Raw genomic sequence first — 20,710 nt, forward strand, 5'->3', positions numbered from 1 at the left:
CCATGAGGGCTGGTGACACCCACCGATGCAGGCCTGGCATCACCGGGACCGGGGGTGTCCACCCGGGGGGAGCGTGGGGGCCCTGGGGCCCTGGGGACCTGGTAGGGCGTGGTCATCCAGTCCGGCATGGGGGCCTGCATCTATGGGGGTTGGGGGCACCCAGCCAACTAGGGCTGGGGACAGTGCACATCTGGGGCCTCCAGCCACGGGAGACCCTGGCTGGGGCTGGGGTCCTGGCAGGGGCTGGAGGCTATGGGGGTCCCTGTTGGGATGGGATCAGCCTGCCTGGAGTTGATTCAGTCAAGCTGGGAAAGGTGTGATGGAGGGTTGGGTGCTCAGGAGGGCTGGGGAGGCAGGATGGCAGTGGCCCAGTTGGCCTAAGGAGGGAAGGAGCAATGGAGAGCCTGGCGAGAATGGGGGACAGTGTTCAGGGATTGACCGGAGAGTCTGGGAGCATCTGCAACTGTAAAGAGACACTGGACAATCCAGCCAAGGTGGGAATGGGCCACCCTGGGGCTTGGATCCTGGCTACAGGAGTGGAGGGAGCTATATGAGAGCTTGCTGAAGTGGAAGGGCTGGTTGTTGATAAAGAAACATAGAAGGGGAGTTCAGGCATGGCAGAGAAAGCCTGGATGAAGGGGTTGGGTGTTCAGGGATGGACAGGACTGAGACGCAGTGCTCAGGGGCTGAAAGACACCTGCCCGTTGGGTGGGATGAACAGCCTGGTGAGTCACTGGGAAACCCAGTCAATGCTGGCTGGCTAGGACAGTTTGCTGGGATGTTGTGTGCTCTGGAGGTTTCTGCCAGGGGCTGGGGAGATGGAGGACAGTCTGGGCTGAAAAGAAGAGAAAAGAATAGACAGTGGGAAGGGCTGGAAGTGGAGTTTTGATGCTGATGAGAGAAAGAGAGGACCCAGGGATGAAAGAAGTGTTCAAGATGAGAAATTAATTGTTTGAAAGGGAGCTATGTGGACTGAAGGGAGGAATTGGGGTCTTGAGTGCAGTGAAGGATCTGGTTAGGGTGGGGGCAATGCTGAGAGGTGGGTGAGGTGGTGAGGGTGTAGTGTAGTCTGAAGCGAGGTTGAAGTAAGGTTGGATGATGGCCTGGGGTGTTGGAAACAACTTGGGTTTAGATGCCAGGATAGTTGGGGTGGGACAAGTGGGATGCTGGCAGAGCCCAGCAAGGACTGGAGGATAGGGCTGGGGCTGCCAGGTGAGGGGGGTGGCAAGAGAGCGCTGTGGTAGGTGGGGGAGCTGCTGCTAAGGATGCGGCATCTGCAGAGAGCACAGGCAGAAGGAAGTAACAATGGGGAAAGAGCTTTCCCAAGGGCAAAGCCGTGTTTTCTCCAGGAGCCCTCTGGACGCAAGCTGGATTCATGCAAGTGGACAGCACAGGAGGAGATGCAAGCAAGAGCAGCAAAGGCAGCTCCTCATCTTCTCTGGGTTAATTCTGACTGTGTCCCCACCTGCTGGGCCACAGAGAAAGAGATTGAGATAAGGTCTGTGGGACCTGCTCTATTTTAGGTCACTTGATGATGGAGCATGTCACACCAGGCACCGAAGCCATCACAGGGTAGACATCTGCTGTAAAGATGAGGGCAGCTGCCTCCAGCAGTGCAGTGCTTTGTGGGACACATTTGGCCTGCAGCTGCTGCTAGCCAAATCTGCTCTTCTGCCTTGTGATATCCAGATAAGCTGGTGTAGTCTGGGATCTGGCCGCTGTTATCTGAGCACTTTGTGTGTGGAGAGAGAGGGCTGGGTGTTTTCCAGTGTTCATGTTATTTGATACAATATTTTACTGCCTCTTTGTCTATTTTCCATTTCTGGGAGTTGTTTTTTGAATTGCAGCCTCTCAGGCAGGGTGGGTGTTGCTTTGGGGTGCCTGGTGGGCTGGCTGGGCAGGGCAGAGGACTGCAGAGCTCTGAACTGTCTCTCTGGATTCTCAACTTTCACTAAGCCAGAATAATCTTTGGTGGTAGAAACTCTCTGAAACACCAGCAAATATATCCAAAGCAGCTATGGCAGCCTGGGGGTGTGGGTCAGCAGTCAGAAATGATCCAGACAGCTTGATGTAACAAGTTACTGCTTGTCATCTGAGCCGTGGTGGTTGCCCGTGAGCGTGTTTCTGGCATGTCACGATTGCATTGGGAAGTGCTTAAACCCCCTTCAACGACTGCTTGTTCCAGCTCCAGCGATAAGAGGGTTAATGCTGAGGTTTAAATTATTTCAGTGTTCATCCAAGTGAGTAAGTGCAGAAGGGAAGCGTCTCCTCCTGCAGAGCATACCAGCATTTCTCACAGCTGTGGGACAGGGGTGGTGGGAGGTCATAGGTGGAGCATGGAGGGAAAGATGAGCCATAAAACTGCATAGCATGAGGGATGTGTAGCGCTGAAGCCTTGGCGCCGTCAAGCAGCATCTGTGGTGGGCTCACAGCGAGGGCGAGGGGAGGCTGCTACATGAAAGGGTACGCAGCTTTCCAAAGTTTAGGAAGTGTTGTGTGAAGCAGGGCTTGTGGCTTCCTCGTCACTGTAATAACAATCTTTACTGAGTGAGATGGCATGCTATTGATAGATGGTGGGGCCAGAGGATGGCCGGTATTTTTCTAAAACTGTTGATTGAAGGTGACATCATCGTGTCAAAACCAGGGTTGTCAAAGTGTGGCCCCGTTTTACAGTTGAGGAAGCTCAGTCATGGAGTGTCTAGCTGACACTAGGCAGATCTGGTGGAGAGGATGAAATACCAGCAGAGCTAAATGCGTAGTCAGGCATCTTTCTCCTGGTCTTGAGCTTGCGTTCCTAGCAAAACCAGCATCTATCTGTTGCCTGCTGTAGGTCTGTCTAGTACCCAGAATTTCTTTCTTTTGTCCCTCACTGCTTGGCAATAAAGCTCTATTTAAAATGGCCCCATTAAAAAAAAAGAAAGCTTTCAAGAGCTTTAATAGTGCTTTGCTGCTTTAGTTTCTCAGTACAGTTCCATGTCATGGTTTTGATTTATTTTACTGATTGCTGAGATGTTGATATGAGAAACTAACTGCAGATAGACCAGTATACCAGCAACTGGCCCAGAATTCCAAGTTCTGAAACCAGACAAAGACTGCTGACACTGTCCAGCGCTGGGCATCATCTCTTCTCTGCATACGGCATAACACTTCCTTCAAACTTCCTAAAACCAGAGGAGTTTGATTTTAATTACGAAAGGAGGATTCGTGCTGGTATTGGTTAATGCATCAAACCAGAAAGTGCTGTGCAACCTCTTTTGACAGAAAACTATGTTAGTAGGCTTGAGCTGGAAAAACTCTGTAGGTGACTTGACTCCATTAAATGTTGGATTTCAATGCAGGAAAGAAAGTCTGCATTGAATGACACCATATGGTGGAGACATGCAGCAAGCAAATGATTTTTTGGGAGTTTTGCCAGAGAAAGAAGTATTGAATAAACTGTGCTCAATAGATTAATTTACTTCGGTTGTATTTTGAAAAAGACTGGGTGATTTTATGACCATTAGTGACATTTGCAGTTCTGCAGCCGAAGATAAAGGTAATCAAACGTCATTCTTCAGGGCACTGGCTAATCAGTGCAGTTGTCAGGAAGGACTCCCCTCCTCCAGCTCTGTGTGTGCAGGATTGCACCCTGGATGACAAATGTAGCCTCAAATATCCACTGCTGAAGGCAGGATATTTGGGTCAACTAAGCCCCTCGTCCTCCCCCATGCCAGCTTCTCCTGCGTGACTTTCTGAGACTATGGTGTGCACCCTCTACCTTGAACTTATTCTTTGAAAAGAGTGAACTGCTAGCATGTCGCTTAATTAACAGCAAATTGCGGGCCAGACCTGCGCTAGGTGCTGTGCAGGCAGAACATGGAGATGTTCTCCACACCGTGGAAATATGGTCTGTCTGAGGTGAGAGATAACTGAGCGATATGAGTAAGGAGAGCCCAAGACAGGTTCAAACTTGGCACATTCAATGCCTAAACCTCTTCAAGGATTGTAGGTGTGGCAGAGAAGGAATTAGCAGGAGAATCGCAGGGTGGTTTTATGGATATTTTGCAAGTTTCTCCCACGGTTGTAGGAAAGGCACAACGGTTTGGGAATAGAGCTCGGCAGTGCTGGGGCTGGCATCACGAGCCATGGGGAGACAGGAGCTGTCACTTGCGCGGCAAATGCGCTTGGCTGGGAAGGGCCTTGAGGGTGAAGACAAGTGACTTGCGGTTGCAGCAGTGGAGAGGAGGGCATCCGTGCAAGGGTGTAAAGATGGGGAAGATGCGGTTGCAGCAACAGGCCGAGGTGCTGAGCTTTGTGGCTATACTGCATCTCGGTGAATTGATTTGATTCGAGCTAAATATCCACATCTAGTAGATAAGCAATTGCTGGTGACTCTGAGGGTGGTTTTATTTTAAATTCATTATCTCAGCTTTGTGGCTAATAAAGTAAACAGAATACATTTACTTCTCTTTCCTAATAGGAATCAACTGTGCTCTGCAGTGGCTTGTGGGCTGTGCTTTATCCATGCCCTGTGTATGCAGCCCTCAGTACAAGGGGAAATTGTTCTCTCCATTATGGCTTTATATTGCCAATCTGATACAATATTTAAACAGATTATCTCAATGCTCTGTTTGTCCCAAACCAATTTTTGCTTTGGCCTATAAAGTGAATCTTCCTTTCAGCGGCTTCTGTGGTACAGGATGTAGTTACATGCATCAACTAGTTCAAAAGACCCATATACAGCATGGATTTAAAGCTGAATAAACCCACAAAACCCTTAGCTAGGACTATAAATGTCACTGTATTTTTATATATGTCTGTATATTTTTTTTAAGAGAATAGGATTACTGCATGCAGCTATAACCGAAAGTCCTTTGATAATTCAGTGGGTATTTTAAACCTAGCAATGATATACTTTCATAAAACCACACATCCCTGTTTTCTGAAGGATGCTAATAAGACGGTTAGCTTTGCTTTCATGCTCGATGTGTTTATGAGTGCTCTTGCCCATTTAGTTGCATCTCTGAATTTAATGCCCCACTCTGATTTCATAGTAATTGTCAGGAGTCTGTCTTTCTTTTTGTATGTCCCCACTCACTGTCTGGAAAATGCAGTCTCCTCGTTGCTGACCCCATCAGTCTGTCTCCTCGCGGTGCTTGTAAAGAAAACCCTCTCCACCAAGGACAAAGATGTTTTTAAACAAGCCAATCTGATATGAAACATAGTTTGCTTAACCCAGAGGTGACCAAGAAGCGGTTGCTGGCTGACTGTGCCCAGCCTTGAGTTGCTGTGTATGGCTGCCCTTCTCCAAAGGCTGCACGCGCTGCCACGCTGTGCTGTTCATTATCTGAACAGCATCTGCAGTTCCCTTCTCTGTTACAGATGCCGCAGTCTGCTTAGTTTTGTGCAAATGACACGCTGCCCTGTGAGTTGTCTCTGCAGCTCCTCAGCCAGCTAACGTCTCCACCATCCTGCTCGAGTCTTGTCCTGCTCCTCACCCTCGGCACCCCCGTGAGCAAGTACTGCTGGCCCGGCTGCCACGCAGGCTTCCTGGGCATCCTCCCTCCTCACTGCAGGTTAAGTCCCAGCATAGAGACATTTGTTTGCTGCCCTGCTTCAAAGGCCTGCTCCTCTTCTCTTGCTTCTGAGCATCCTCTTTGTACCAAATGTTCCCATTTCCTGGCTTTCTACCTGACATCTCCCATCAATAACAAGGGGTTGCTTTCTGACTCTCATCAGCCCAAGCTAGTTTCAGTTTTTTTTCAGCTAGTTGTGTTGACGAGCAGAGAAGTGCTCATCCATCAGTGTGTGTACAGTAAGGGTTGCCTGTTCCACATAGTGGTGGCATACAGGAGGGAACTCAGCTGAGTTATTTTTTCCAGTCTACTAAGCTGTCAGGAAATGCTTTCTGTCTTCCTAGCCAGTGTGCTTGTAAGACCAATTAAAAAAAAAAAAAAAAAAAATGTTTAAAAATGTTAGAAACCCATCTGTGCATGGCTTTCCTTAATCTTAAATCATCACTAACTAGAGGGAGGATGCTGGGTACAAGTTTTAAATAATATTTACAAAATATTAACAACAATAGTAACCAGTACTATTATTTGGCTCTTGATTTAAGTTGTGTATACAGACCATGTAACCTATGCTGGCAGCTACTGAAATAAAGTCCACTTGTCTGTGTTGGTTTGCTTGTCTTCCAGCCTTTTAAATCAGCTTACTTTATACCTTAGAGAATACTTTTATTTCTATATATATCCTCTCTTCTATTGGCTACCCCAGATAATCCTGTGATCAGCCATGCAGCAGTGTCACTTGAGTAGAATATGGAACGATGCTGATCGTTTTCTCGTAGGCTGTCATACTAGCCCAGAAATAGCATCTGTCTACAATGGGAGAAGCTCTATTAACATTTACAACTGTTCCTCTTCCCGACCCCTGAGAATTGCTCCATGGTAGATAAGCAATACTTTGTAATACATTTCTTTGCGCTCAGTATTTTGGAGTTGAATTCTGAAATATAAAGGCTCCTAATCCTGATCTGCTCTGGGATACACTGCTCTGCTCTTAGCAAGTGGTGCTGTGAATAGGATTAGCATTTCAACAGCTTCTTTTTTTAACTGTGAGCAATAAACTAAAATAATAGGGCCTGATTCAGAGTGCTCTGAAGTCGGCAATAGTACTTTAGCTGGTGTGGGTTGGCTTTGGGTGAGGCCCATAAGAATTGGAAATTCAGTGTTTCCCTGGAAAGGAGGGAGAATGTGTGAATTTTAGAGTTCCTGCTCCTGTGGGGTCTGTCCACACCGAGCTGAAATCCATGGATTTACAAGCCAACAAACACAACTGTAAATTTGACTGTAGGTGAAAAGAAAATGTGTGTTGCTAGTCATGCAGTAAAAACTTGTGTTTTTTAATGATGTCAAGGGCATTTAGGACATGCATGTAAACAAGTAAGCATTAGAGGTATTTCTGTCGCTGTTCCTTTTTAATTCCCTCAGACGTGTGGAAGTACAGATCATCATTGGGGCAGAACATGGGCTGGGCACCGCGACCGGGGAGATGAGCTCTTGGGCTGGGAGGACTTGCAGCGACTGGCTGCACTGAACACAGCTCTTCAAATTCATTAGCAACGGGCCCATGGCGAGAGCCAGCTGTGAGCATCTGGCCCTCAGGGCTCAGCACGTGACGTTACAGGCCTGCGCTAAAGGCAGTTTGGGGATTTACTGTGCCTGTACCATGCAGGCATGGCACCCTCTACCAAGCAGAGCCCGTTCCTGATTAACAGCTCACGAACGGGGCCTGGATTCCCAGGTTTTTTACCCGCCTGTTTATAAAATAGGTGATACCCTGAGCCCATTTATTGGGCCGTAAGACTGCAGTTTTGCTGTTCCTTGCACGAGCTCCGAATTTCTGAACCTCAGCTTTCCACAGTGCTTTTTAAAAGCACAGCTACAGTGGCAGTCCTGCAGCTTTCTACAGATATCCTTCAAACCCAATTTTACTGAGTTCCTTCTTAGAGGGGTGGATCAAATCTCGTGTGCATTTGAATCTCTCTGCATTTTCATCCTGCGTTATTGAAAGCTTTGGCATCGTGACCTGTAGTGCCGTGTGCTTTCCAAAACGCTCCACACCTCGGAGCAGTGTGATGAGTGGTCGAAAGTGGTGGTTTCCAAATGGCTGAAGTGGTGCTCTCCGGGAGCCGGCAGAAGGGCGCTGCTACAGACAGGGCACGCGTTGCAGCGGTGACAGTTGTACCGCATCCTGCAGCTCTTTATCTTGAGGACAGGTTTCTGATTGCTGTGATCTGGAGGGGATGGGGAGCAACCTTCACGGCTCAAATAGTCTGACATTTAACTGATTCACCCTTGCAGGTCGACAAGAAGCATTGTCTCCATTTTGCAAATGGGAGAATAAAAAAGCTTGAGATGGGCCCAGGTTTGTGCTGATATCTGAACTTTGTTCCTGGCTCTGGGTCTTAGTGTGCTGAAGAGAAACACCTTGCCATTGCCCTTCAGGACATGGGAATTGTCTGAGAGTGACCGGAGCAGGAGTCCTGAGGGCTCCAGAAAGGGCTGTAGGTGTATTCCTCTGCCGGATTTGCTCAGGCAAATTAGTTGCAAGAGCATCTGTGTCCCCAGGCTGGGTCTCTGTGGTGCGTGCTGCTTAGGCTCCGAGGAGCGGTCCCTTGCCAAGCAGGGGGTGCAAAGCAGCACAGCCGTGTGTCCAAGGACACCCAGGCATGGAGTCACAGCCTGCTCCCATGCCCTTGGCTGCTGGGCTGGGCAGTGAGAGGCAGGTGGAAGTGGGGTGATTTGCGTGTCTTCCTTATGTGCCAGGATCCAGAATATTTTTCCAGCCATTTTAGAGAGGTGCAGGTCTCTGAGTGGTGGCACTGACAAAAGCTTGGGTGTGCTGCTGTAATGTGCGCGGTTGTAAATGAGCTGACCTGCATATTCTGTTTCCTAATCCTGAGTGATACTGTCAGCTCAGAGAGCTGAGCCTGGCTAATGACTGAAATCCACTGTGCTTTTCTTAGCGAGGATGTGTGGTGATCTGAGATAGTTGTTAAGTGCTACATCCTGAGAATGAGAATTGCACGTGCCCCATGGGTCCAGCATGTTTTAGACAGATAAACGGGGTTTGAGATGATCAGGGAGTTACTATGAAAAGAACTGATGTCAGGTACACAGTAACCTGCAGTTAACTAGGAGGGAGATTAAATTAATGGGGTTTTCCCTCTGATAAAGATAATGAAGAGCTCGCAAGGACTTGGTTTGCAGCTCCTACACGTGATATCCGTAGGCGCTGTCTTCCTGGCACAGGGAATGCCAAACAGCTGTGTGGTAAGAGCAGTGCAGCCAGTGGTGCACCCCACTGAGTGACATTTGTGCTGTCTGAGACCTCGTTGATACTCTCTGAGATGAAGGAAAATTGGGGCAAGGGGGAGGAGTAGAAGAAGAAATGGGAATAGGGACTGCAGGCAGAGGTTCAAGGTGTCCTGGGATCCACTGCCATTACAGAACCCATTTCAAGGGAGGAGGGTATGGCATGGTGGGGGGAGAGAGTCAGAGGGGGAAATAACAGCTGTGATCTCTCTTGCGGATTTAGGGTTTACTGTCAATCCTGCGTAAACTGAAGAGCGCCCCAGACCAGGAGGTGAGAATCCTCCTCTTGGGACTGGATAATGCAGGCAAGACCACGCTCCTGAAACAGCTGGCATCTGAGGACATCAGCCACATCACGCCGACACAGGTGAGGAAGGCCTTTCCCTGCCTAAGGCAGTTCTTGTGGTCCCACCTGCCTTCTTATACAAAGCACTAAGGATTCAGCAGAGCATTTCAGTAAAAGGGGGAGCAACTGGAGCCTGGTGCACCATTAAGTCTGTGTGTTATCTGCTTAAGAGGAGGTTCCCTGAAAGAGCCAGAGAGCATCAGGCCAGATCTGTCAGGCAGTGCAAAAGTGAATGAGTGCTGTGGAGTTCTGCAGAAGGCTTTTGGGTCATGCTGGGGTTGCATGGATGAGACTTTCTTCCTGTTGTACTTGCCAAACAGGGGACACGTACAGGGGATGCTGCAGCATTGGGCAAGCCCCTGTCTCCTTGCATCTTTCACCCAGCCAGCTCCAAGGGTCTTGCATATTCCAGCATCCCCTCTCTGATGCCTTTGGTCCCCTTTCTTTGAGCCGCAGGCTTGGGGCAAGGAATGTCTCCCATCAGAAGCACTGCAGCATTGCTCCTGGGTTGACCAGAGGAGGTTGCTAGAGAGCTGTGGGAGATGCTTCCCCCCACCCCGTAGCTGCCTCCCAGAGCTTCCAGCCCTGACACCCCGATTCCAAGCCCCGGTCCCCTGCGTGGTGCGGCAGCATGTTGCCAACCCACGCCACATCCTGTTTTTCTACTTGAATGCCCTTTCAATTGATGCTCTAATTGATGAAATGGACCCTTCAGACGTGCAGCTGTTGCTCTTTTAAGCCCGGCATTAGCTGTGTCGTGTCGAATTGAGCTGAGACCTCTGACTTTGTCTTAGCTGGGACTCTCTACTCAGCTTTCACAAGCTCAATCCTGCTTCTCACGGCGCCCTTGTTTTCTCCTTATCTGTAGCTTTTCCACCTCTTCCTGCACCCACCCTGCTGAGCACTCCCAGGGCACTAACTGCATCATACGTCTCCGTAGCCATGGCAGCGTCAACCCTTGGCCCAAGAACACTGGCAAACTGATGGTTTGGTGGCTGTGTTCACTTTTGCCAGCACCTCTCCCACAGCCGATCCATCTTTGTGGCTGCCCAGCCCATCTCGCTGCATGTTGCAGGCCTGGGATATATAAGGTGTTAATGTCTGCTTATGCATGTGATCCAGCCATTCAGGTTTATGCTCTATGTGGCTTTGTTTCTGCTCTTTCCAGGGCTTTAACATCAAAAGTGTACAGTCTCAAGGCTTCAAGCTGAACGTATGGGACATAGGTGGACAGAGGAAGATCAGGCCATACTGGAGGAACTATTTTGAAAACACTGATATTCTTGTGAGTATTGGCTGCAGCTGAATGCTGCGTTCATGCAATGGCTTTCCAAGGTCTCGGCCAGAAATTCAGGAACAAGTAATGTAATGTCCCAGTCCTCAGCAACACCATTGCCATTGTAACAGGAGTTATTCTGAGTGAAATGGCAAGATTGGTTGGGTGCAGTAGAAAAATACAGTATCGTTTGGAGAAACCGTTCAGTTGTATGTTTTTACTTTTGCAGGATGGTGCTGATTGTAGCCAGTTCCTTTCCTCTCATCTCAGTCTCCTTCAAATGAAAGAACATTAATAACTTGTAGTTTACCCATCTATAGCTCCTTTCACTGGATACTCTGAAGGCTTGTCCTGGACATTAGTGACTTACACCTCATGTGTAGAGGCAGGTCAGTATGGTGCCGTTGTTTTCTAGCTGGGGAAACTGAGGCACGGCAGAATTAAATGCTATGTCTGGCATCAGATAGGAAGGCATCGGGCTGAGGGACACAGAGAGAGCCCCTGTCTTTTCTTCTGCTCCTTTAATCATAAGACTGTCCTTTAATGTTTGTGACAACTTTACTGTAATTACCTTACAATTAGCTACAGATGACTACAATTATATTTACAGTGCAGGACCTTTGGGTTTCCACGCAAGAGCATGTTATGCTGGGACCCTCCAGGTGCTGTCCTGACTAATTTCAAAGATCACCTTTAACATGCAGCACGTGTACCAGGATGAAGGCAGGCTGGGGGCTCCAGGCCTCTCCCAACCTCAAGAAATGTTGCTTGTGGGAACAGAGAAAAGGCTATTCTAAGCAAGATCTGCATGGCTCCCGTGGGAAAGCGGGAAGCTCTCTTGGAAAGACGCCCTTCCTCCCTCCTGTCACACACACATACCCACTAATGCGTTGGGAGCTTCAGTGCCCTTCCATAGGAGGATCAGTGCAACTAGGAATCTAGGAATAGGACTCTATTCCAAGGCTCATGTCAGGGTCCTGAAGGGCCTGGCTTCACCTGCAGGTTTAGAAAACATTGTCCAAATGAAGCTGTTACTTGAACGAGACTAATAAACCTGCAGTAATCTCTTTCGCAGATCCCTCCTTTTCAGCCTTAATTTGGAATCTGATGTTTGAGGGCAGCCATCACAGCATAAACTCAGTTGGTTGCTTTTGCAAAGAGTAATGGTGAGATCTTCCTAGGGGAAAGATCTGGGTTTGAGAAACTAGCAGGACATATGTTGCATGCTCCTCTGTGGCCATCGAGAAGGGGGACATGGCATGGCTGTGAGGTGATTGTACCCATTGAGTCCAGGTTCTGCAGCTGTGTGTGGTGGGGAGGCAGTAGGTGTGCAGATCAAAGTCAACACTGCAAAGCAGCATCTAGGGGATCTTTGCGTGCTGTGGCAGGTGCTCACGCTGCAGAGACTCTGCAACCACACAGTCAGTATCTGTCAGACTCTGCTGGCAAAGGCAATGAGCTACACCAGCCTGTGGGCTTCCCCTCTTCCCAGTGTGTGCTGCATGGGAGGTGCAGAAATAAAGGTGAATTTGAAGACTGAAGGAGATGAAAGCAGATGTTTTCTCCTCCTCCCTTCCTCCTCCCACCCCAGTTAAAGCAATGTATGGAGAAAACATTTTTTTTTTTTTTTTTCATACAAGTAAGAAAATGGGTAAATAGAAGCAGAATCAGTTTGGGGGAAGTGGCAGTGTGAATTCAGGGGGAATAACTGGTGCACACATGGACCTGAGCTCCCCTGCCTCCGCTCCGTGCTGATGCTGTCCCAGACTGGGAGCTGTCGGCACATTAGTGCAGTGCTTTGCTATGTCCATACACACCAACTGGAATCAAATATATGCTGATGACTCTCACTCTCCTGCCAGCCCTAACCCCTGTTTTAGCCAGTAATTTTACCCTCTGCCTAACCTGGTGCAAGCTGTGCCCCTGTAAATTGAGCCAGCTTATCCCTCATGTCATTTCTTCATCCAGTCCCACCACTTGCAATTTCTGCCCAACCCACTTACTCCAGGTTTTGGTTTGGCCTGTTGCTCAGAGGAGGCACCTAGCTTTACAGGAATTTCTTTCTCAAGCTCTGTTTCTCCAACATGGTGTACTCAGTGGCTGTTCAAACTGGCAAACGGTGCTACCAAGCACCACAGCCAGAAACAGGCTCTTGTGTGGCCCTGGCGATAGAAGGAAGGTGGAGATGAGATATGCTACGGTTCCCAGGACCCCCTGCTCCTGTCTTCTCCTAAACTATGTTGCACAAAGCAGAAAGGACCCTCTGAAGGGTGTTAAAAAGCAGGAAGTGATTTCAAATTCAAATCCATGCAGGTGCCTTTGAATGAGAGCTTGGTCTTGCAGCACACACACCTGTGATATTTGGAAGCTTAACCCAGGCAAATAAGGTGTGGATATCTGGCTGATTGCATATTCAGACAGGCACCTGCAGCTATTTGGCACAGTGCTTTCTGGTTTGGAAGTAGGCACTCCGCGCATACTTTACCTTCTCTGTGCTTCTATGGCTTCTGCCCCGGGCACTGTTGTCTCCAGTTCTCATCTTGCAAAATACCTCCCTAGCAAGGAACTGAGTGGTATAGGAGAAAGCCTGGCTACTTGAGACTTGGAGCTCTTCCTTGCCAGTTAGAGAAGCACCGTAATATGGGAGGTGCCGCCCTTCAGTTGAGAAGTAGCACTTGACTATTGCATTCACGTGTTCTTAAGCTTCCCCTGAGATGTCCTGGAGGAGGACAGATGACAGTCCAGTTTCACCCCAGAACACAACTGCCAGCCCTGCAGCTTCTTCCTTTCTTTTCGTCTGTGTTTCCTACCCCAAATGGGATGCACAGGGGTGGATGCTTGGGAGGGGCAGAGAGGATGGGCGTAGCTGATACAGTATTGGTGCACATGCTTGGGATCGCATTGCGGGGAGAGGCTGTGTGTCACGCTGTGCCCACGGGCCTTTCCCCATCACGTGGCACCAAGTGTGTGCACTGCTGATGCGTCCCCACGCAGCTGCGTCCAGCCCTGCCGCGTGTCCCCCAGCCTCTGTCAGTGTGCATCAGCCCGGTCCCAGGAGGACCGCAGACCCCAAGTGACCAGTGGAGAGGTCCTCAAGGTTGCTGGTTTACCTCCTCAGGCCTGGCATACCGATTCTCCTGCTGCGTGTTTGGTCCCGTTTCAAACAACTCTAACACTGCTCATTAAGGGAGTGCCTCCAGTTTAATAGATATTGCGGCTAGAGATCTTCCCTCCCCCTACTATTTGGTTGAAATTATCCTGGAAGCATGGAGTCTTATGCTGAGACTGCCTGCAAGGATGCCATTTATCTTGATGGCGGGGTGCTGTGCTCATCTATTCCCTGAAAACCAGGCTGACACTTGCTCCCTGTAAGCCACCAAAGAGCATGCAGATGACATGCTAGCAGCTTCAATCACCACTGATGGGGAATGGCAGGGACTGGAAGCAAAATGCTCAGTGTTTGTCACCAGTCCTGTCCCTGTCTGCTGTCCCAGCGCCCTTCTCCTTCAGAAGACTTCCTGTACCAAGTAATGAAAAAGGGATACCAGGCTATTCTTGCCTGAGTGTTATACTGAGGTTCCCAGTTTCTTTAGGTGTAGCTTGATACTTGCGCTCTCTGAACTGCAGTAGCATTGCTAGGGGGAAAGAAGGTGGCTGGACTTAATTAATTACGTATTTAGGGGGACCTTTGAGGAGCCTGTTAGCCTGTGCAGATCTAGAGCTGCCTTCACTGAGAAGGCTCATTTGCATTTACGGAAAGAAATCGGCACATGCCATGCTGCTTGGAGAAGGTGGAGGCCCCCTCCCAAGCCAGGGAGCCTGCACACCGGGGATCCACCCTTCTGCATTACCAGGGGACAGGTGTCTGGTTGGGACCTCCTCATGGACCATGAGATATGGTGCCCGGCCCTGAGAGGGTGGCAGGACTCTGCTGTCAGTCTTTGTGAGCCAGCTGCTCCCTGTCTTCTCCATCATCCTGGTGGACAAGCTGATAGCTGAAGATGGAGTCTCGCAGGCTGGATCCAGCCCTCCTCCCCAGCCACCTGCTCCAGGAGGTCACAGTAGGATCTCCTGATGGAGAGGAACTCAATGCCCCCGATATATTCATCTGTCCCCTGAGGGCTATTGTGTGCCTTGGTGGCTTATTGACGAGGTCATGCATCCTGCTAGAGGGCAGCTTGGCATAGTCACACCAGTGCTGTGCTTGTATACTGCTTGCTAGGGTGAAAGACCATGTCTGGCTCCCCAGGTTTTTCCTTCTGTGCTCAGCTTCAGCTTGTAAGCTGGTCATCTGAAAAGATACCAGGCAGTCTCCTGCGCTGTTCAGATAATAGATGCTGCGGAGACAGAGAAAGCATCCCCAGTATGCCCCCAGCTCCTTTCTGATCCTACCCATGTGGCTATCCACGCTCCCCACAAGCTTTAAAAGAAGTGGTTCCTCTCCTTTCAAAACATCATGAAGTTTTGTCAACATTTGCTGTGAATAATACCAGGGATCTTTGTGCCCCAAAGCATAATTATTAGGCTCGGCTCAGCTCACTTAAGCACGTGATACTGTGGAAGAGTGTCTTCTGGGAAGAGTAACTTTTCCTCTCATTTCTTTTTTCAGATCTATGTCATTGACAGTGCAGATAGGAAGAGGTTTGAAGAAACGGGTCAGGTAAGTTACTTATGCCCAGCTTCCTTTGAAGTAACTCAGTGCTTCTGAGTGCCCCTTGCTCACAAAAGTTGGGAAGATTATTTTGTTGTTTATGAGGGTAATTTGCATTTCAAGAGACTTGCCTTTCAACATCAATGCAGATTATTTTGGTAGATGTGAAACAAGGAAAATAGGTAGCCTAATTCCGTTTAAATAGAACGGTTTTCATTAAAGTTATACAATAATAGCAAATGGAGCCCAATACTGAAAGCAAAAACTTCTCTGAGTCCTTTAAACCTTGCCAAACCAAGACCCTGAGGAATCCTATTTTCTTATTTACAAAGTTGAAATGGAAATCATATTGACTTGATTGTCTTTTGGATGTAATTGAAAAAAACCTAAGAACTTTGTAACTAGGACTGGCCAGAAAATGAGATTTCCATTTTGCAAAGTTTTGATGTTTTGTAACATTTTATGTTTTAGAATGGAACAAAAATAGGACTTTTGTACTTTCTTTTGTAAAATTCAGAAAGTGACAGTGTCCCAAAATAGCTAGGAACAGATTCACCCCCCAGAAATGGGAGATTTAGTTTAAAGCCCTCTGTTCTGCCTGATATGAAGGAGGCACTTGATCTTTTCGCCTCTCAAGTGTCATGGACACACCCTAACAGCAGAACTGTTGGTTGTTCTAGGGGTGGGGGAAATCTTTCCCCTGCTGGAGCTATTTCATTTTATATCAGTAATTAAATATTCAGTGGACAAAAGAGTGAGAGAGGAAGCAGAAGCTCAGAGCACTTGCCTGAGTCAGGCAGAGTCAGCCTGGACCCCTCATATTTCTGCAAACACTTTTGGTTTCAATAAATCAGCCATGTGAGATGAAAGACCTATTTTGTTGAAAAATTCCCAGCCAACTCTGTTTATAACTCCGTTCTCTCATCCTGGTTTCCAAACCAAACATTGCTTTTGGGGGGATGGAGTCAGATTTCCAGTGCAGTTTAGCATCTCCCCGACTGCACTCATTTTAATCCAAAAGTTTCTAGCCAGTGGATGAAAGATGTTAGGGCAGTATCTGAGAGCATGAGACCCTTTCCAGCTAAATAAGGAGCCCACAAAAATCTGATGTACTCATCTATCTGCAACGCCAGCAGTCTCTACAGGTTCAAGTTCTGCTGGGTTTGTCCTATGTTCACATAGGGAAGTGAGAGACTGTGTGCTTGTTTCACGTGAGGCCATTGCACAACCCTAGACATGAAGTATTTCAACCATCGTTGATCCACTGCAGATTCAGATTTGAGCTATTAAAAGAATCTCTTTGAGTCACCCAGTCTTGAATGAACAAACCCCTTTCTCAAGATGCCACCCAATGCGTGTTGTGCATATGGAGCCAAAACCCAGCTAGTAAAGCTGATGTAGCTTGTCTTCAGCTAGCCACTGCCTTCAAAAGCATCAACACTTGCTTGTGGGAGGGAGATTTCCGTTTCTGGGGGGGAAAAAAAGAGTCCTCTTCTGCTCAAATTGCAGTGTATAAAACTTGGAACAAACCCCTGCAACTCATTATTAGCAAAGATATCAGGGCTGGTGTCAACGGTTGCTCAGGTACAAATGCCAGTCAGGCAATCACTTAAGACAGATTCCTCATACTGCCAATTTACGTGTTTTTTGCTGTTTCATCAGTTTTGGTCTCCTGGGAGCAGGGACTGGTAAAACACAGAGTTGTAGCCTTTAAGGCAACTGCTAATTTCAGACCAAGATGAAGATTTTTGTAACCTGTAATTGGAAGAAATAGCTTTTGAACCTTGGGCAGAGATGATTGTATACATTTTTGCTCTCTTATAATAAGATCTAGGTTTCACTGGAACACACTCTTCTAGCATTTGCCCTAAATATATTTCTAATTAGAGACAACCACTGGTGGTTGAAGGTTTTCTTCCCTTCCCTCTCTCCATCTTCCCCCCACCCCACTCCCTTGTAAATGATACAGGAGCTGGCTGAGCTTTTGGATGAAGAAAAGCTGAGTGGAGTCCCCGTGCTCATATTCGCTAACAAGCAGGATTTGCTGACGGCCGCCCCTGCTTCAGAGATTGCCGAGGGACTGAACCTACACACAATCCGGGACAGAGTCTGGCAGATCCAGTCTTGTTCAGCCCTTTCAGGAGAGGGAGTACAGGTGAGGCTCTGGAGAGGGCTTGCTGTGCCAGCAGGCCATCTGTAAGAGATTGTTGTCTGTTGATCTGCAGGGTGGGGCTGGACCGGCTGCCTCACGAAGGAGGGTCAGCGCAGCCAAACCCTTGCAGCGCAGAACACGGGGGTCGCGTGTCTCATCGCCTGTGCAAAGGGAAGGGGGAGCTGTGGGCCTTTGGGATCTCTCCATCCCCAGGAAAGGGGAGAGCTATCGCGTCCCCACCCAGGAGCCCTTGGCTGGGCCAAATGCAGACACTGATTTATTTTAAAGAGACTGCTGTCAGGTTAATCATTTTCACAAAACAAATCGTCTTTTACTATTAACCCCTTTGACTGTTAGAGTGTGCACTTTAGAAATCTGATTTACCTTCACAACTAATGTCATTTGGCATTTTGCTCAACCCAGGCGCCAGAGAGAAACCGATCAATTTTTCTGATCCAGAGAAACGGAAGAATTGCACACAGGGCAGGGACCACTTCTAATGGCAGCAACACCCCCCCCACCCCCAGGGGGCTGAGCTGTGTTCCTGTGCTGAACTGTAATACCTGTGTCTTGGGCTCCTGTGCTGTAGCCAGTTCCTGCAGTACAGTAGCTCTTTGTAATGTAAATGGGACCTAGGTTTGTTTATTTCACTCTTAGGCTTTCCTGAATTAATGAAATATTTGCAGGGCTCGCAATCCGAGCAGTCAGGAGTACTCCCTTCACTGATATTTAAAGAAACAGAATGGTGAAGACATTTATCTTCATTGCTGTTTCAGTAAAACCTTATTTGCAGATGCTACAGAGCTGTTCAGGATAGTCAGATCTCAAGCTGAGTATGAAGAGTCTCAGAAGCAGCCTGCAATACTGAGTGGGCAGTAAAATGGCAGATGAAATTCAGTGTTGACAAGCGCAAAGTAACGCACATGAGGAACAGCAATCCTAACGATACACATACAATGATGGACTCAAAATTAGCTGCCATTACTCAGAATAGCAGCTTAGTGCTTATCAAAGGTCAGAGAGGAAAATCAAATGCTAGAGAATTATCAGAAAGCAAACAAGAAACATCCCAGAAAACATTTCTTTTGTAGCATGTTTTGTAGGATAAAGGCGTGGTAGGCCCATACCTTGAACATGACATTCATTTCTGCCTCTGCCCCATCTAAAAAGATTTTTAGTAGTAGTAGAATCATAGAGTCCAACAAAAAATTAGGTTGAAGGGAAGGGTCTTCAGAGATCTTTAGACCAACCTCATGTTTAAAGCAGGGATAACTGCGAGTCTAGAGGATGTTGCTGAGGGCCTTGTCCAATCAAGTTATAAGTATCTCCAGGCATGGAGATTCCACAGCCTCTAGGTAACCTCTTCTAGCACTTAACTAGGCTCATCAGAAAAAATATTGTCCATATATCTGCTCAGAATTAGGAGAGATTTGAGAATCCTCTGTCAAGGATGATCAGTAGCACAGAGTGGCATCTGTATACAGGGATAATAAATAAATTGGGACTTGCAGCTTGGAAGAGGACAGAGAGTGGGAACGTCTTCAGGATTTATAAAGTAAGGCATAAAAATGTCAGATAGATTATATGCTCTTTTTCACATTGCTAGAGGAAGGGCATTCCTAATGAAATAATCAGACAACTTAAATAAAAGTAAGTGCTTCTTTGCAAGTTGCATAATTAAATTGTGGATTTCATTGGCACAGGATGTTGTGGAGATGAAAGGTGTCAGTCGGTTCAGAAAAATACTAAGTGAATTTCTGAAAAAGAGATCTGCAGGCAATCACTGACTACTAAGATCTGGAGGCAGCTTTTGAATGTGGAACAGCTTGGGCCATGGACTGGGAGGGAAGAACAGAGCAAGGGAGCTCCTGTTCCTACATGTTCTTTCCCTTGGCATCCAGGAAGGGGGTGCTGGCCTGGATGGACCATTGGTCTGACCCAGTACAGCAGTTCTATCTTTATTTTGAAGTGGTGGCGGTAGAGGGAAATGCATTCTGCAATGGCAGTGTATATTCAAATCCAAAGAAATGTGATCAAGAACGTGAGGCTGCAGTTCACAGGGTTGCAGGCAAGCATAGGTCACCTTCTTCCCTCCTCCAGGCCCTCCTCTAGTTTATGGAAGTCCAAGTGAGCTCTCCAGCTGTGAAGGAGCAGTAAAGAGGCAGATGAAATTCAGGGATGCATGTTGGTTGTGGAAGAACTAAATGATAGAAAAGTGTCACTTTCTGTTTGTGAGCTTTGAAAAATGCCTCCTTCTTAAGCTGGTCTGTGGGCTCTCTGGAGTGGGCTGCACAATTCTTCATTGATAGTGCTTTTACTGTGCCTTCTCTTTGAAGTACTGTTCATCCCTATACATTCAATAGATGAAAATACGCAGCCCAATACCCTCTACCGGTGAAATGAAATCTGCTTCTGCATTCACTGCAGAAAACAGAAGACAAGAGCTAAATAAAAGTATTTGCAGGCCTATATATTTTGTTCATCATGCTTATCTAGACAAATTAATTTAGATGCAGGCCAGATAATGTCCCAGTTTGTTGTCTGCTGTCTCATTGCCCTAAATGCTGCAGCTTATTCCATAAATGATTATTGCAGAAAGGTTGGGGAAGTCACAGACTCTCTACAGCTTATAGAAAAAGAGCCCCTACATTTCTCTTCTGCCATAACTCCAGCTCTGTCAAATTAGACAGTAAGAATGCCAAGCTCTCCCTCTCCTTGGAAATTCATTGAGCAAAATGGTTTGGGATATGGCTTTTAATCCAGGACACCAGGATCACCAGGACAACCAGGTGATCAGGCCCAGTCAGCATGGGTTTATGAAAGGCAGGTCCTGCTTGACTAACGTGATCCTTCTGTGACAAGGTGACCCGCTTAGTGGATGATCCATCCATTCGGCTGTGGGTGTTGTCTACTTAGACTTTAGCAAAGCCTTTGACACTGTCTCCCCCAGCATTCTCCTGGAGAAACTGGCTGCTCGTGTCTTGGGTGGGCATGCTCTTCACTGGGTGAAAAACTGGCTGGATGGCCAGGCCCGAAGAGTTGTGGTGAATGGAGTTAAATCTAGTTGGTGGCCGGTCACAAGTGGTGCCCCCCAGGGATCAGTATTGGGGCCAGTTCTGTTTAATGTCTTTTATCAATGACCTGATGAGGGGATCGAGTGCACCCTCAGTAAGTTTGCAGACAGCACCAAGTTGCGTGGGAATGTTGATCTGCTTGAGTGTAGGAAGGCTCTACAGAGGGATCTGGATGGGCTGGATCGAGGGACTGAGGCCAGCTGTATGAGGTTCAACAACCCCATGCAATGCTACAGGCTTGGGGAGGAGTGGCTAGAAAGCTGCCTGGCAGAAAAGGACCTGGGGGTGTTGGTCAACAGTCGGCTGAATATGAGCCAGCAGTGTGCCCAGGTGGCCAAGAAGGCCAGTGG

At 47.9% G+C, this 20,710-nt stretch overlaps 1 protein-coding gene across 1 annotated transcript in view; it reads left to right on the top strand.

The window, feature by feature from the left end:
• Window positions 1-413: 413 nt before the first annotated feature.
• The window catches only part of ARL3 (ADP ribosylation factor like GTPase 3), a 26,719-nt gene continuing 6,422 nt past the window's right edge, over window positions 414-20,710 (top strand). The window contains exons 1-5 of the mRNA XM_009638098.2: window positions 414-494; window positions 9,085-9,228; window positions 10,376-10,492; window positions 15,093-15,143; window positions 17,104-17,289. Coding sequence (XP_009636393.1) covers window positions 414-494; window positions 9,085-9,228; window positions 10,376-10,492; window positions 15,093-15,143; window positions 17,104-17,289 — 579 coding nt within the window. The remainder of the gene's footprint in view (window positions 495-9,084; window positions 9,229-10,375; window positions 10,493-15,092; window positions 15,144-17,103; window positions 17,290-20,710) is intronic.

The sequence above is a fragment of the Egretta garzetta genome, unplaced genomic scaffold (assembly GCF_000687185.1).
Source record: "Egretta garzetta isolate BGI_Z169 unplaced genomic scaffold, ASM68718v1 scaffold135, whole genome shotgun sequence".
Classification (NCBI taxonomy): Eukaryota; Metazoa; Chordata; class Aves; order Pelecaniformes; family Ardeidae; genus Egretta; species Egretta garzetta.